This window comes from Panthera onca, chromosome E2, assembly GCF_046562875.1.
Source record: "Panthera onca isolate mPanOnc1 chromosome E2, mPanOnc1 haplotype 2, whole genome shotgun sequence".
Lineage (NCBI taxonomy): Eukaryota > Metazoa > Chordata > Mammalia > Carnivora > Felidae > Panthera > Panthera onca.
Window position 1 is genome coordinate 33,692,001 of NC_138353.1, and position 13,499 is coordinate 33,705,499.

At 58.3% G+C, this 13,499-nt stretch overlaps 1 protein-coding gene across 4 annotated transcripts in view; it reads left to right on the plus strand.

Annotated features, from left to right (window-relative positions):
• Positions 1-418: 418 nt before the first annotated feature.
• SLC12A3 (solute carrier family 12 member 3) overlaps positions 419-13,499 on the plus strand; it is a 37,999-nt gene continuing 24,918 nt past the window's right edge. For 2 of the 4 annotated variants that reach the window (XM_078438734.2, XM_078438736.2), the window contains exons 1-12: positions 419-700; positions 1,137-1,283; positions 2,592-2,667; positions 3,606-3,701; positions 4,006-4,145; positions 4,487-4,597; positions 5,616-5,727; positions 5,928-6,058; positions 10,838-10,922; positions 11,881-12,035; positions 12,328-12,435; positions 13,131-13,254. In XM_078438734.2, the coding sequence (XP_078294860.2) occupies positions 419-700; positions 1,137-1,283; positions 2,592-2,667; positions 3,606-3,701; positions 4,006-4,145; positions 4,487-4,597; positions 5,616-5,727; positions 5,928-6,058; positions 10,838-10,922; positions 11,881-12,035; positions 12,328-12,435; positions 13,131-13,254 (1,567 nt within the window). The remainder of the gene's footprint in view (positions 701-1,136; positions 1,284-2,591; positions 2,668-3,605; positions 3,702-4,005; positions 4,146-4,486; positions 4,598-5,615; positions 5,728-5,927; positions 6,059-10,837; positions 10,923-11,880; positions 12,036-12,327; positions 12,436-13,130; positions 13,255-13,499) is intronic. The other 2 variants (XM_078438735.2, XM_078438737.2) reach the window with 1 other exon arrangement.

Below are 13,499 nucleotides of genomic sequence, written 5' to 3' on the forward strand. Positions count from 1 at the left end.
CATAGGGTGGGGCCACAGGTCATCAGGCTGTCCCTAGGGTCCCTCATAGGGTCCCTAAGAGTCCCCTCTGGTGAGTACTGCTTCCTAGGGTCCTGCAGACGTCCTCAGCTCTCAGACTCAGAAGAGCCTCTCGGGGACCCAGGGGCTGGACGTGTTTGCCCCTTTCCCACTCTGCGTCTGGCTGTGGTCCAGCCCAGCCCTTCCGGTCCCAGGCCGGGCTGCTATCTCCGCGATCAGGTGGCGGGCAGGACAGCAGTGGGCACGTGCTCCACCTCCCACCCCATCCAGGGACCCTGCTCGCCAGCCACGGGCGGTTTGGGCCAAACTCCCTGCCTCCTCCCCGCTGTGGGCCAGCCTATAAAGCCACCCAGCACATCCCCGCCGACCCTGGCCCCCTCCCCGGACACCCAGAGCCACCATGGCAGAGCTGCCGGGGTCAGAGATGCCGGGGGACCCCACGCTGTGCAGCGGGCGCTTCACCATCAGCACGCTGCGGGGGGGCGATGAGCCCCCGCCGCCGGCTGCCTACGACAGCAGCCACCCCAGCCACCTGACCCACGGCAGCACCTTCTACATGCGCACCTTCGGCTACAACACTATCGATGTGGTGCCCGCCTACGAGCACTATGCCAACAGCGCCCTGCCCGGAGAGCCCCGAAAGGTCCGGCCCACGCTGGCCCATCTGCACTCCTTCCTCAAGGTAAGCACCGTCTCAAAGACTGGCCACGGTCCTGCTGTGTGACCCTGACACGGGTGCTTAACTTCTCTGAGCCTTGGCTCTTGTGCCACGGGGACAAACAAGTGTCTTCTTCATGGGTCAAGAGGCCTCAGTGAAATGTGAGCGTGGAAGCTATAGAGCTCGGGGCACATGTTGTAATGTTTATTGTCCGGGCACCGATGACCCAATCAAGCAATCGTAGCCTCCTAGAGAGGTAATGAGCCACGGCCAGTGGAGGTGCGTGAACAGAGGCTGCACGCACCTGAAAGAGGTAGGGAGGTGGGAATGAGGAAGGTCTGCGGCGGAGAGGAGGCTTGCTGGGTTTGCTGCCTGGGGGGCTGGACTGTGGAGGAGGCGAGATGGGGGGCTGGAGTGTCATGAGCCCCGCCTGCCTGACCTGTGGCCTCTGGGCTTCCAGCAGGAAGGCGGCCATCTGCACGCCTTGGCCTTCGACAGCCGGCCCGGCCATGAGATGACTGACGGGCTGGTGGAGGACGAGACAGGCACCAACAGTGAGAAGAACCCTGGGGAGCCCGTGCGCTTTGGCTGGGTCAAGGGGGTGATGGTGAGTAGGGTGTGGGTGGGATGCCCAGGAATGGGAGTGGGAGACAGAGTTCCATCCAGGCTCAGCTCTGACTCTCAGATGTCAGTGGCCAGGGTAGACCCAAGGTCCAGCCTGGGCCTCAGAGATTTTCCCTGGTTTTGTGCTTCTCAGCCCCCAGACTGATACCTTGCCCTAGGAAAGATCTGTGTATATTCACTTGTTCTATGGCCTTGGACAAGTTATTTAACCTGTCTGTGCCTCAGTTTCTTCATCTGTAAATGATGTGCATTAAATGAGTTAATAGACGGGAATTGCTTGGATCAATGCTTCCCCTGGTATTATTAGAAGACATTGTTTTCCCCCACAGCCACCAGGGGGCAGCACGAAACACACAGTGTGCACGCATGTTTTTCTCATTCTCAGTGATGGGCAGGGGAAGGTTTCCTGTGGCCTAGAGCACCAGTAAGTCCTCAAACAGCAAAGAATCAAATGAACTTGGCTTTGCAAGGCATTATGGGACCTTACAGAGGGGATCGCATGAGATTTAGAAGAAGGCTTTGGTCCTGCTCTGGAAGGCGGGAGGCCTGGGTTCTGACCTCACTCTGACCAGCTGCCTACTGGCTGTGCCTCCGTTTCTCCATCTGAACTGTGAGCTCCCCTCTACCCCAGCAGCTCGTATATGGCGTCTGGATCTTCCTCCTGAGCTGTGGCAGCCAGAGCCTCGCGTGGCCCCGTTCAGTATCTCGGAGCGTATAGAGGGTCTTAGAGGTCTCCCTGCCTTGTAAATGCCACATGTTCCTTCCCCTCCCCAAGACGTGGCTGGGGCCCAAGACCATATCAGCACCCCCACCTCCATGGAATTTCAGTCTCAGCTGTGGCCTCTGGCTTTGCTTTAAATTTGGAAGCTGAAGTCACAGCGACCTGAGTGCTGTTTCTGCTTGTATGTGGGGCATTGGCTCAGCTGGCATTTGCTGAGCTGCCCCTGGATGCCAGGCCCTGGGCCAGCAGCTGGCCACTGGGGCCCTGGCTGGGGCTGCCGGACACAGGATCCCGGGCTGGGAGCCGGGTGAGGGGTGATTATGCTTGCAGCCCATCCTCAGACCCCAATGGGAGGGCAGAAAAGTGAGTCTCTGGGTACCCCACCCTCCCTGGGTGCCCCGGTGAGTTAGAGGGGCATTGAAGTAGGAACCCATTGCAGTGAGTAGAGCCAAGAAAGGACCCACGTGTCCCCTAGGCCGTGCCATGCCATGACTGGGGACAGGGACTTGTATGTTTGGCTTTGGGGTATCCGGCCCACCCAGGTGACCTCCGACCCCTCTCTCTTCCCAGATCCGTTGCATGCTCAATATCTGGGGCGTGATCCTCTACCTACGGCTCCCCTGGATTACAGCCCAGGCGGGCATCGGTGAGTGTCACCTCCTGGGGGAAGGGGAAGAGTGTGTCTGAGACCTTACCCTTCCAGGCCACAATCCTGAATTTGGGCTGCAGAGCCCGCAGGCTCCTGCAGTGACAGAGGACAGGGAGGTGTGGCAGGGGAGTCTGCAGTGGAGTCAACAGACCCGAGGACTGTCCCTGGCCCTGTTTGCCCTCAGTAGGTCCCTGAACCGCTCAGAGCCAATCTCTCCTGCATAGCATCCAGGTTAGGAACTTCTGCTCTGGACAGACACCAAGGTTCAGATGCTAGCTCTGATGCTGTGTGACCTTGGACAAGTTTCTTAACCTCCCTGAGCCTTGGTTTCCTCATCAGTAAACTGGGAGTGATAACTGTCCCTACCCACAGACCTATAATAGGGTTTCTATGATGCATGTAAAACACCATAGGATTTGGTACCCAAAGGTGTTCATCAAGTGGTAACTATTACTTTTTAAAAATTTTTTTAATGTTTTATTTATTTTTGAGAGAGAGAGAGAGAGAGGAAGGGGCAGGGAAAGAGAGGGAGACACAGAATCTGAAACAGGCTCCAGTCTCTGAGCTGTCAGCCCAGAGCCCCATACGGGGCTCAAACTCGTGAACCACGAGATCATGACCTGAGCCAGAGTCAGACACCCAACTGACTGAGCCACCCAAGTGTCCCTACATTACTTTTTATTACTAAAAGAGGGTACCTTCCCTTCCATACCTAATGATCCTTTATGTACTGGCTGTTCAGAATATACCAGGAGGTAGACAGAGACCCATTTTTCAGATGAGAAAACCAAGGCTCAGAGAAAACCAAGGCTTGGTGACTTAGGTGGCATGGCAAGCCAGCTGGCTAACAGGTTCCTCACATGGCTCCCCACCTGGGAAATGCCCCAGCTGGGTTTTCTGGTAATCACATTCCCCCCCCCCCCCCCCCCCCCCAGTCCTGACCTGGATCATCATCCTGCTCTCGGTCACGGTGACCTCCATCACGGGCCTCTCCATCTCGGCCATCTCTACCAACGGCAAGGTCAAGTCAGGTGGGTCCCACCCCACCCCGAAGGCCCTCCTCTTTCTTGTCGCTCCCCCGGTCTCCTCCCCGGGAATGGGTCTCCAAGCCACTCCCACCCACCCCACCCCCACCAAAACGGGGACTCCCCAGGCTGCTCCCTCTGGTTCCAGGTGAAGGCTTTGGGCACCCACAGATGGCCTCGGTTATCTCCTGTGCTATGGGTCCCGTGGGTCCCGTGGTTACCCTTTCCCAGCCTCGGCTTCTGCCTGGCCCAAGCCCACCTCAGCCAGCTGATCCTTTGGTTTCACGGATTCTGGCTCTATCCTTAATAGGTGGCACCTACTTCCTCATCTCCCGGAGTCTCGGCCCAGAGCTCGGGGGCTCCATCGGCCTCATTTTCGCTTTTGCCAATGCTGTGGGCGTGGCCATGCACACCGTGGGCTTTGCAGAGACCGTGCGGGACCTGCTCCAGGTAAAGCTGGGGGCTGGACCCCAGGCAGAGGGAGCCCGGGGAAGCCTACCTCGCTCTCCCCTCCCCCCACCTAGGCCAGGCCTTCCTGCCCCTCTGCCCCACTTTGCCTGCCAGGCCGCTGTCTGCTCGCTGTGGGTGACTGGGTGATCTCATCACATAAAGACCATTCCCAGAAGTCCCCTTCAGGGGTGTGTGTTTCCTTTAGGGCCAAACTGTCCAGGCCGATACAGCACGACTCTGGATGTTCTGTGGGTGGGCGAGGTGGTTGTGTTTGTGCTTTGCTGAGAGGGCACCTGTGATGGAGGGGTGGGGTGTGCAGCCCGGCCTGTGCCCCACCCTAGGAGTACGGCACGCCCATCGTGGACCCCATCAATGACATCCGCATCATTGGCGTGGTCACCGTCACCGTGCTGCTGGCCATCTCCCTGGCTGGCATGGAGTGGGAGTCCAAGGTGAGGAGGGGATGTTGGGAGTGGTCAGGTGAAGAACGTGAGTCGTGAGGCCCCGGTCCTGGGCCCGGCCCTGCCTCTTCTCGCTGTATTAGCTGGGCTTTCGGCTCTGCTGTTGTGACAGAGACCCTGAGGGCGGGGCCTGGACCAGGACCAGTGTGTTTCTCTCACCTGTAAAAGTCCGTGTGTGTGTGTGTGTGTGTGTGTGTGTGTGTGTGTGTGTGCGCGTGGCTCCCGGAGGCTCAGGTGCCCAGACTGTTTCTGTCCTGTGGCCGCTCCATCCCTGGGTGTGGCCTCCATGCACCTGCTCCACGGCGGCCACTGCCACCACGTCTACAGTCCACTCAGCAGGAAGGGGAGAGGGTGAAAAGGAACGAATTCCCCTTCCTTTTCCTTTTCTGGCACCACCTGGAAATTCCTCATAAACCTCTGCTTCCATTCCATCAACTAGAACTTGATCTCTCAGCCACACCTAAGCTGCAAGCAGGGCAGGGAGACGTGGTCCTCACGTGAACCTGTATCCAGCCAAAATTCAGAGGCTTGGCACCGTGGGGCGAGGGCAGCAGAAATCTCCGGCGTCAGCGGGCAGACTGGCCAGATCTGCCGCTGCCTGCCCTCTCTCCCCCTCCCTCCGGCTTCCGGCTCTGCGGCCTCCTCGCCGTTCTTTGAGTGTCCCAGGCTTGTGCCCCCGATCATTCTGCTGTCACTCATCCCCTCCTTGAGGACCCTTGAAGATACCTTTGTAGGCCACTCTGCTCCATAGCCCCACCCACAGTCCCCATCACACCCTCGTTCTTTCCCTGGAGTCGTGTTCCTTATTCACCAGCAAGACAAGCCAAGAGCTTTGCTATGTGGCCGACTCCCAGCACGGGACCTGCAGCATAATGGGTGATGAATGAATGAATGAATGAATGAATGAATGAATGAGGACGGGATCCTGGACAGGTTCTGACCTGCTGGGGCTCCCTGAGCAGGAAGGGCCAGGCCATGTGACCTCTAGGGTCCTTTACCCACCCCCCAGGCCCAGGTGCTTTTCTTCCTCGTCATCATGATCTCCTTTGCCAACTACTTAGTGGGGACGCTGATCCCCCCATCTGAGGACAAGGCCTCCAAAGGCTTCTTCAGCTACCGGGGTATGTGCAAGTTGGGGCCCCTGCCCATGGCTCTGGGGACGGGTACAGTCTGCCCACCGGTTGGGCCCATTCTGTGAGCATGAGGAAGATGAGACCCACCCCCCAACTCCCAGGGCCAGGAGCTGCCAGAGAGGAGCCTCCTGCCTGGCTGGCTGGGCCCAGCCTTCCAGGCGTCCCTGATTCAGGCTTTGGTCTTCCAGCGGACATTTTTGTCCAGAACTTGGTACCCGACTGGCGGGGTGCAGAAGGCAGCTTCTTCGGGATGTTCTCCATCTTCTTTCCCTCGGCTACAGGCATCCTGGCAGGGGCCAACATCTCTGGGGACCTCAAGGTGAGCCAGACGCCCACCCCCCCGCCCCTGGCTTCCTGGCTGTGTCCCGCTGGGATCTCCCACTGGGCACTGAGCTTGGCACAGACACCATGGAGTCAGAGCTTCTAAAATCCAGTCCATTCCAACCCAACTCAACCCCAGTCAATCCAAACCAGGTCCGTTCATTCTACTCAGTTCTGAGGTTTGTTGATTGGCACCAGCTATGCTCTAGGCCTGGAGGACTAATGACTAAAGCGGGCCAGTCTCCTCCCTGGTTCCCGGGAGTCAGCCTAAGGGGAAGACGGAGCCAGCTTGACCTTCCAAAGTTACAGCTGGTTCATGCACATCTTGGCTGGGCTGACATCTTCCCAGGGCCCTCCACCCTCCTGATGTGGGCAGTTTCCTAGGCTCAGAGCTCAAGGTTCCAACCTGCCAATGCCATTGCTATGACCCCTGCCCCAGTCCCGAGGACCTGCTGCTGTCTGTCCCTCCTCCACGTCTTTGCCTCTGCTGTGCTCTCTTCCTGGGATGCCCTACGCTTGTTTTTTTAACCTTGAGAAGTTCTGTTTCTCTTTCAAATAACGCTTCCATCCTTAAATCTCCCCCGGCCCTTCGTGGCTCTTGAGCATAAAGACATCGGGCCATTTACGTGTCTCTTCGCCCGTCCCGTTCTCTTGAGCTGGACAACTGGGGCCTGCCTCTATGTCCCGATTCCCAGCTAAGAGTCGGACAACATGCTTATTGAGTGGATAGAGGGTGAAACGTACTGGATGGGAGGCTTAGAGTGAAGTACAAACTGGTAGAAGGTGGGAGAGAAGGGCAGGCGGATGTTGGCAGGGGCTCCGGCAAAACTCCTGGGTGGAGGTAGGGCTGAGGCTGGGCTTTGAAAGCCGTGGTGTCTTTGCCAGGGCAGGATCAAGGAGATAGATGGTGTGCATGTGGGGTGATCGGTGAGAGCCTGGTTCTGTGCTTGGAGCCCTTTCCCCCAGCCTCCAGTCCCATTTGAAAGGTGCTCCTTGATGCAGTTTTTTAATGTTTATTTATTTATTTTTGAGGGAGAGAGAGGGAGAGAGAGAGAGAGAGAGAGAGAGGGAGAGAGAGAATCCCAAGCGGGCTCCACACTGTCTGCACAGAGCCCAACACACAGCTCGAACCCACAGACTGTGACATCATGACCTGAGCCAAAACCAAGAGTCGGACTGAGCCACCAAAGCGCCCCTCCTTGATGCATTTTCTTAAACGACTTAAGAATTGTGCCTTGGGGACAGTCTCCACCCAGCCTGGCTCTAACTGGGTATGCCTGGGCGGTACCCAGCGTGGCCTGGGAATCCCGGAGTGGCTGTGTTTGTCTGATTCCTCTTCCTTTTCTGGGGAGCGGCCAGGAGAGGCCTGGTCTGCCTGTCTGCCCTGAGGTCCCTGCAGTGGCCAGTCTTGTGCTCAGACAGCCTGGTTCCCCTGCCAGCCCCGTTACAGATCATCGCAGCCTAGCGATTTATCCAGACACCTCGTCCAGCTTCTCAGGTAGCAGGCAGCTGTCCCGGACCCAGTAGTAGGGGGGAAGGGGGGTGCACCTCCACTCTGTCCTAAATGCCCTCAAGCCCCCAAGCGGCCCTTCCCTCCTGCATCCAGCCCTCTGCCCATTTTGTGAGACAGTATGTCCTCAATGGGAGAGAAGCTTCCATTCATGGAGACTTTATGCAAGTCCCTTAAAACTTCCCTGGGCTTTAGCTTTGCCAACTGTCAAATGGGACTAACAGCCCACCGCCCCCTCCCCTTCGCAGAGCAGGGAATAAGGATTCCATGTGCTAATTTATGTGATGTGCTTAGAACAGTGCCCAGCATGGAGAATGTACTAATGGCTAGTAGTCAAGGTTGTGGTAATTTTTACTATGTGGCCGCCGGGTACATTATACTCAGGGGGCTCATGCCCTCATCACCCCCATGTTACAGAGGAGCAAACCAAGCGCGGAGAGGGCTGGGGTGGCCCAGGGCCACACACACACAGGTGGCAGAGGAGCTGGAATGCAAGTTTCTAGAACCAAGAGGCCTCAGCGTCATCCTAAGTTTATCATTCAGTGGATATGTTTTGAGCACCTGCTTTGTGCCTGCATCTTGTGGACACAGCGGGGAAGAAAACAGGCACAAGTTCCTGTCCTCATGGAGCTGACATTCTCGTGAGAGAGACAAGGCACCGAAACATAAGGAGGACGTGGAGTGAGAGTGGCTTGTGGGTGGTGCTGGGGAGAGAAACGAAGCAGAGGGAGGGTAGGGAATCCCTGGGGGCGGGGGTGGAGGAGCTGGTACAAATTCGCACAAGGTGGCGGGAGACCTCAGAGAACGTGACATTTAAAGGGGTGACGTCAAGGGTGCCTGGGTGGCTCAGTCCGACTTCAGCTCAGGTCATGATCTCGCGGTCCGTGTGTTCGAGCCCCGCGTCGGGCTCTGTGCTGACAGATCTGAGCCTGGAGCCTGCTCCGGATTCTGTGTGTGTGTCTCTCTCTCTGCCCCTCCCCTGCTTGTGCTCTGTCTCTCTCTCTCTCTCTCAAAAATAAACATTAAAAAAAATTTTTTTTAAAGGGTGACATCAGAGTTACCATCATATTAATCCCTCACACCGCCCCGACCCTTTAGCACTGACAGAGCAATCTCGTGACCAACGTCTCTTCACAATCAGCCTGTGCTATGTCCGAGGAAAGCTTTACTAGCTTAATTTTCTGATGGGGAGGCTGAGGCTGAGAGACAAGGGACTTCCAGGTGACAGCTGTGGGGTCTGTGCTGCATCTGTGGTCCCAGCACGTGTCCCCGAGCACGACACAGTCCCCTCTCCTAACTGCTCACATTTGTGGGTGCTGGCTGCGTGCCACGTTGGGTTATCGTCTCACAGATCGGGGTTCGGGGCATCCCTAGGCTCAGAGAGGTGAAGGGGCTTGTCCCAGCGCACATACCCCTGAGAAGAGATGGGCTGGGATGTGGGCTCAGATGTGCCTGACTTGTGAGCTGGGCTCAGAGATTTCAGGCCAAGATGTAGGGGTAGGATGGAGGCCGGGTGTGCCCACCTCCCACGGCTGCTGTGACAAACTACCACAAACACAGGGGCTTAAAACAGACACTGGGGCGCCTGGCTGGCTCAGTCGGTTAAGCTTCTGACACCGGCTCGGGTCATGATCTCACAGTTCATGGGTTCCAGCCCCACGTCGGGCTCTGTGCTGAGAGCTCAGAGCCTGGAGCCTGCTTCGGATTCTGTGTCTCCCCCTCTCTCTGCCTCTCCCCTGCTCATGCTCTGTCTCTCAGAAACAAACAAACAGAAACCAAAAACAAGCAAACAAACAAAAAATCCCAGATGTTTATTCTTGCACAGTCTGGAAGCCAAAAGTTCAAAACAAAGGTGTTAAGGGCCGTAGGGGAGAATCCTTCCTTTCTTCTCCCAGCTTCTGGTGGCTCTGACATTCCTTGGCATGGGGCTGCCTCTCTCCAGTCTCTGCGACTGTCTTCACCCAGCCTTCTTCCCTCTGTGTGTCCCTGCCTCTTCTCACAGGAACACTAGTCATTGGATTTAAGGCCCACCCAACTGAGTATGACCTCATCTTAACTAACGACATTTGCAAAGACCTTATTTCCAAATACGGTCATAATCTGAGGTTCTGAGCAAACACGAATTTTTGGAGATACTGTTCAACCCACTGTAGGTGGGAGGGGAAGTGGAGGCGGTCCGTTGGCCTTGGGACCAGGGGGACTCTGTGTGTTGACCTAGTCAGGCCATCCTGGTACCCAAGGAAGAGTTGCCGGGTCCCCCAAAGCAGACACTGCAGCAGATCTGGAAGCTCTAGGTCCCCCAGCCTCGCTCCAGCAACGCATCTCTGCTTCCGCTTGGCTCTGGCCTGCCTCACCTTTCCTCCCACCCCAGGGCCTTCAGAGCCACCTCAGCCGTCCCCTCTGCCGTGAGGCCCTCCGTGGTCGCTGCACCGTGTTGCTCTCCCTCCTTCCCCTTGTTCTCCAGCACACTTCAGGCTGTCCCGTGACAGGTGCCACCCTGTGTTGGCGGGACCTCCTTCCCTGGGGCACAGGGTCCTTAAGGGCGGGGTCCGGGGCTCGTTCATCACTGAGTGACCATCAATTCCAACTCAGGCTCCTGAGTGTCTGAGGCAGGAAACTGGTTGTTGCCAGCTTTGTCTGGACCTGCCTGTGACGCTGAACGGTCTCGTGGTCCCTCCAAGCTCTGTAATTTGTGGTTCTACCTGCCAGCTGTGGAAAAGCTGGGGAGGTGCACGGATGTCCTTCCCAGTGCCCACGTGGCCTGCCCCTGGGGCTGGGGTCTACACCTGACGGGGGGACCCTGCTGTAAGAGTCCCTACCTGTGTTGCACCACCCAGCACCAGCCCCCCGAGGCCTGAGGCTGTGGACTTGGTGTGGTCAGGACAGAGCCGCCCCTGGCTCAGCCGGCTGGGGCCTCTGCTCCGCTTCCTGGCCTCAGTTTCCCCACCAGCAGGGTAGGGACACCCTGGCCACTGCCCAGGAAGTTATGTTTGAGGAAGTGTCTGGAAGAGTAGAATATACGATGTGTGCATGTGAAGATTTGTTATTTCTGCTAGGAAAATGCCAGCAGAGAGGTTCTCCTCAGAGGAGAGTTTGGGGCTTGTCTGTATGTTAACTGCTGTGGAACCACACAAATCAATGGGTACCTGACGGTGATGCACACACAGCCAACAGTTGCTGGCCCATCTGGGCCTCAGACAAGAGAAGGGCCTGACGGAGGCCCAGAGGCTGCCTGATGCCTTCTCTCTCTTCCTCCCCCTCCCCCAGGACCCTGCTGTAGCCATTCCCAAGGGAACGCTCATGGCCATTTTCTGGACCACTGTCTCCTACCTGGCCATCTCGGCCACCATCGGTGAGTAGCCAGCCCAGACCGCCGGAAGGGTCACACGGGGCAGGGGGCTCAGCTCTCTAACAGGGAGAGCATGGTGACCGCAAGAAGTGGACCCTCAAACCTTCTTTTTGGGGACAACCGGTGGTGACCAGAACATCTTCGGGGGGGGGGGGGGATGGTCGTTTGTGGTGGGGATGGGGACGGTCAGACCAGGCTCCTCTGGTCCCTTCAAACCTGAGGTTACAGATTCAAGAGTGGGAAATTCCTAGAGGACAAACAATACTCTGACCCAAGGACGGGTAATAATGACAATAACGATGATGGTGGTGGTGGTGAAGACGACACTAACCGCTGACTCAACCACATGCCCGGCCCTTGACATGCCTCACCACATTCAATCCAGGCACTGCCAACCCACCATTTTACAGAGGAGAAAAGCAGGGCTCAGAGAGGTTAAGTGACCTGCCCAGGGTCACACAGCCACTGAGTGGTGGAGCCAGGTTTGAACCCAGGCCTGGGCTGTTGACACTTGCCTCGCACTGAGATCCTCACAGGCGCTCTGGCTGCCCGCCACCCCCTTGTGAGGTGAGCCGCTCACGGATGGCCGAGGGACACGGCCCCGGTCACAGCCAGCCAGGTCTCTGCTTTAAGGACGTGGTGATCTTCACGGGTCACTGTAGGTCACCGCGCCGCTGTAGAATGGCACCGACAACAAAAGCGATGGTCATACTTGCTTCCCAGGGTTGTTTCAAGCGCTTAGCGGAGCGCGTGGCACGTCGTGAGTGCCTCTGCACGTTAGCAGATTTCATTGCCGTCATCGTCGTCATCGTCCATTAGTAGTAGCACACGCTAAAGGGAGAGCTGGCCCCTCAAGCAGCCGCTTGCCCTGTGCAGAAGCGGCCAGTGTCTGGGGTGGGAGGAGAGGAGGAAGGAGGGAAGGGCGGGAGGGAGGCCTCCCCAAGCCCTACTGCCCCTTCAGGCTCCTGCGTGGTTCGCGATGCCTCCGGGGTCCTGAATGCCACGGTGACCCCCGGCTCGGGCGCCTGCGAGGGGCTGGCCTGTGGCTACGGCTGGAACTTCACCGAGTGTGCCCACCAGCACAGCTGCCGCTATGGCCTCATCAACTACTACCAGGTACGCGCGGCCTCTGCCAGGGAGTCTGGCCCAGCAGACGCGGGGAAGGACCAGACAGAGGCTGGAACAGGCTGGGACACACATGGTTTGGGGGGCTGGGTCCCGGGCGCGGGGGAAAGAGGTTCAGGCTCAGGTGGGGGGCCCCTGGGCCCAGTCCCTGACTCGGTGGGCACTGGGATCTCCAGGCGGGGAGTGTGGACTCGGGGGCCTCAGGACCTAGCCCCTGCCTGAGGCGAGGACTCCGGGCGTGAGGGGCCCCACGGTGAGGGGCCCGAACCCCATGTCCTTGCAGACCATGAGCATGGTGTCCGGCTTCGCGCCCCTGATCACGGCCGGCATCTTTGGGGCCACGCTCTCCTCCGCCCTGGCCTGCCTCGTCTCCGCCGCCAAGGTCTTCCAGGTGAGGCCGCGGAACGGGGCCGCGAGTGTCGGAAGGCCCGGTGGAAGGGTCCCCAGGTGACCCCTACAGAGGCCTGGAGGTATCATGGGACGGGGACGTCTAGACTGAAGGAGAAAGGGGGCTAGCGAGCAAACCCGCAGGAAGCGGCCCCCGTCCCATGGTGTGCTGCAAAGGGCACCCGCATTTCCCTCCCAGAGTCTCCCTTGTGCAGCCTGGCGCCCTGCCTGCAATTTCTCTGACCCAGTCTCACCCCCACGCGGGCCACCCCCTCTCTTTGCCCCCTTGCTATCTCCCTGGTGATGTGGGGGTGGGCAGGGAGATGACTCCCTTTTAAGAGACAGAAGCCAGGGGGTGCCTGGGTGGTTCGGTCAGGTAAGCGTCTGACTTCGGCTCAGGTCATGATCTCACAGTTGGTGGGTTGGCGCGCGAGTTCGAGCCCCATGTCGGGCTCTGTGCTGACAGCTCAGAGCCTGGAGCCTGCTTCAGATTCTGTGTCTCCTTCTCTCCCGGTCCTTCCCCCACTCATGCTCTCTCAAAAATAAACGTTTAAAAAAGAGACAGAGAGAGAGAAGACAGGACCCAGACTGGGGCAAGTAGTCTGCTGAGGTGGAAGGAGGAAGCAGGGCCAGCTGGGGCTGCAAGGGAGGGGAGGGGGGCACCCAGCCTGGGGTGAACACGTCTTCCTGTGCCCACAGTGCCTGTGCGAGGACCAGCTGTACCCACTGATCGGCTTCTTCGGCAAGGGCTACGGCAAGAACAAGGAGCCCGTGCGCGGCTACCTGCTGGCCTACGCCATCGCGGTGGCCTTCATCATCATCGGTGAGAGGCTGCCAGGGCGCAGAGGCTTGTGAGGGCCGGCAGGGCTCCTCTCTGTGCCGCTCACCTTGGCGCCCAGCGCCCAGCCAGGCCTGGCAGGGAGTGGGCACTCGTGGAATAACTCTTGAGCGAGGCCCTCTCTGGAAGAACACTCGGGAGGGTCATTCGGTGCCCACCCCTCCCCCGCCTCCAGACAGGGTGGCTCCCACACCACACCAGGCAGGTGGACCATTCTATTTTGTTAGAAG